Source organism: Asparagus officinalis, chromosome 8 (assembly GCF_001876935.1).
Source record: "Asparagus officinalis chromosome 8, Aspof.V1, whole genome shotgun sequence".
Classification (NCBI taxonomy): domain Eukaryota; kingdom Viridiplantae; phylum Streptophyta; class Magnoliopsida; order Asparagales; family Asparagaceae; genus Asparagus; species Asparagus officinalis.
Window position 1 is genome coordinate 26,063,254 of NC_033801.1, and position 2,539 is coordinate 26,065,792.

The 2,539-nt window shown below is 34.7% G+C and overlaps 1 protein-coding gene across 1 annotated transcript; it reads right to left on the reverse strand.

The window, feature by feature from the left end:
• LOC109821027 lies at positions 418-1,083 on the reverse strand. The gene has a single exon (XM_020387222.1). The coding sequence runs from the start codon at positions 1,081-1,083 to the stop codon at positions 418-420; it is 666 nt and encodes a 221-aa protein (XP_020242811.1).

A 2,539-nucleotide genomic window follows, 5' to 3' on the forward strand; every position in this document is an offset into this window, starting at 1 on the left:
TCTATGTCAACAGTCCCCTTTCCAGCAACCTTTGCACAAGCATTGTTCCCCATTTGCACTTCTGTAATTTCCGAAATTTCTTCAAATCCTTTGAACAAGGATTTGTCCTTGCAAACGTGGATTGTTGCACCAGAATCAAGCCACCATCCAGACTTAACAGAAGCCATATTGATTTCAGAAATCATAGCGACCAGATTCTCTTCTATCATATTTGCAGAAGCCTTTGATTTTACATTATTATTTTTTCTGTGATGACATTCTTTAGCAAAATGTCCAGACTTGCCGTAAATAAAACAGGATCCCTTTTTCTTCTGAAAATTCTTCCTTTTAAAGTATTGTCCACTTTTCTTTACTTGAAGGTTCACATTTTTTTACCGAAGATTCATTCTTTTCCACGGTGTGGACCTTACAATCATTTTAGACCAAATTTTTTGAATCACGTAAGCGTGACTCCTCTTCAATTCTAAGAATCTTCTGAAGTTGTTCCAAAGAGATTTCCTCAGTTTTATACATTAGTTTCTTCGAGTAATCTTTCCAAGTTGATGGTAGTTTTGCAATAATTGCAGCAACTTGAAAAGATTCTAGAAGAACTATTTTGAGAACATGAATCTTATTAACCAAAACCTCCAATTCATGAACTTGCTCTAGGACAGACTTGTCATCAACCATTTTATAATCTAAATATTTTGCAATTAAATACTTGTTTGTACCTTCCTCCTCAGCTTTGTATTTAAATTCCAGTGCAATATTCCAGATCTCTCTTGCCGACTTTATCCTCGTGAAAAGATCATATAATCGGTCCGAAAGTGTGTTCAGAATATGACCGCGACACAACACTTCATCTTCCTCCCGTTTTGCCTTTTGCTTTTTGATTTCTTCTATTTCCTCCTCAGTAGGTTGTTTGCCGTCTGCACTTGGTTTTGGATCTTCTATGGGCTGCAGGTTGGGGTTGAGAATGTAGGAGATCTCCAATGCTGTAAGAAGAAACATCATCTTGTCTTGCCAGCGAGAGAAATTGTTCCCGTCGAATCGGTCCAATTTGACCATGTCTTGATTCATCACCTTGATTGATTCCGACTCCATTGTAGCAGAAATATTTCTTTAAGATTGTTAGTAAAACAATGAAGGAGACAGAAATTCTGAGGCGTGAAACACTTTCCTTAAAGAAATATTTGCCCCCACTTGATATTCAAAGTTGCTTCGGGTTAATGCAAATTTTCTTCATCATAACTACTAATTTTCCCCTACCTAAGTATACTAGTGTGAACACCGTGCAAAGCTTCTCCGCTATAGTTATCCTGGTTTTAACTGCTATAATATTTTTGAACTTTTTAAATTGCTACAGTATTTTCGTGTTGCGGTAATATTTTTTCAAAACCCAAAGCGCTCAGTTCATATTTACTACAGTAAATTCTACTGTAGCATTACTGTAACATGAATAGTGAATCTTGGATTCTCTCATTTGTATAGAGGAGTAGATTGTACTGGTTTTTGAATTTTTTAAAGTTGTTATAATCTACATAGTTGATAAAGAAAGTGAAATTTCAAATTTTCAGAGATACTTGCATAAAAATACAACATGATTATATGAGCTAATCATAAAATATAGATCACACTGCAGGATACTCGACAATTACTCAATCCATATGTTCAATTCAAAATGCACTAATAGACTCAAAAATCAAGGAAAACATGTAACCGGACTCAAAAATCAAGGAAAACATGTGTGTCTTGCTAGATAATGGAAATTCTAACTAATTAAATCAAAAACATATTTTGTTAGCAACAAACTAGAAATAGCCAGACTCAATTTTATGAAGTGCATAATTATTAAAGACGGAGGTACGTAGGAAATCGTATAGTTTTTCAAAGAATAAGCACACAATTACTACTGTCAAAGAATACCCATGCACTTACTACTTTCTAAACGTATAAATTAAGAATACACACGCAGTTTCTCAAATTATAAGCAATTATAAAATACCTTAAAACATGGGTTTACCTTAAATAACAGGGTTAGTGATGTGGATGCGCACTGCCCAAGTCACTCAAATCAAATCTTAGAATATAGCTTTGCCAGTGAACTAGCACATGGATTACTGGCAAGGACAAAAAAAATATCCCTGTCAGCTAAATTATTTGATCCTTTTGAGCTTGGAATATCAGAAAGAAAACCTCAATTGGAATATAATTCATAAAGACACGCCATTATCTCGATACCAAATTGTTTAGAAAAAGATGAATCAATCGTATTATTTGAAAAGTATAGGATGCACCTAAGTATGTAATCTCTATTCAAACAAGTGCAAATCAAACTGAGGATAGTCAAGCCTAGTTAAAAGAAAAAAGGAAATGCCAAGTTAATTGCAATCACAAAGGACTAGAGAATATAGTGTGAACAGAGAAAGTAGCTGCAGTCTTCTAAGACTTTGGTCGCCAATTGGTTGCTAACCCAACACTATTCTGAGAAAAAAAAAGGGCAGTTGATAGGAACCCACCACCGATGGCAGTGGCAAATGTGTATTAGGTGAAAATTCAA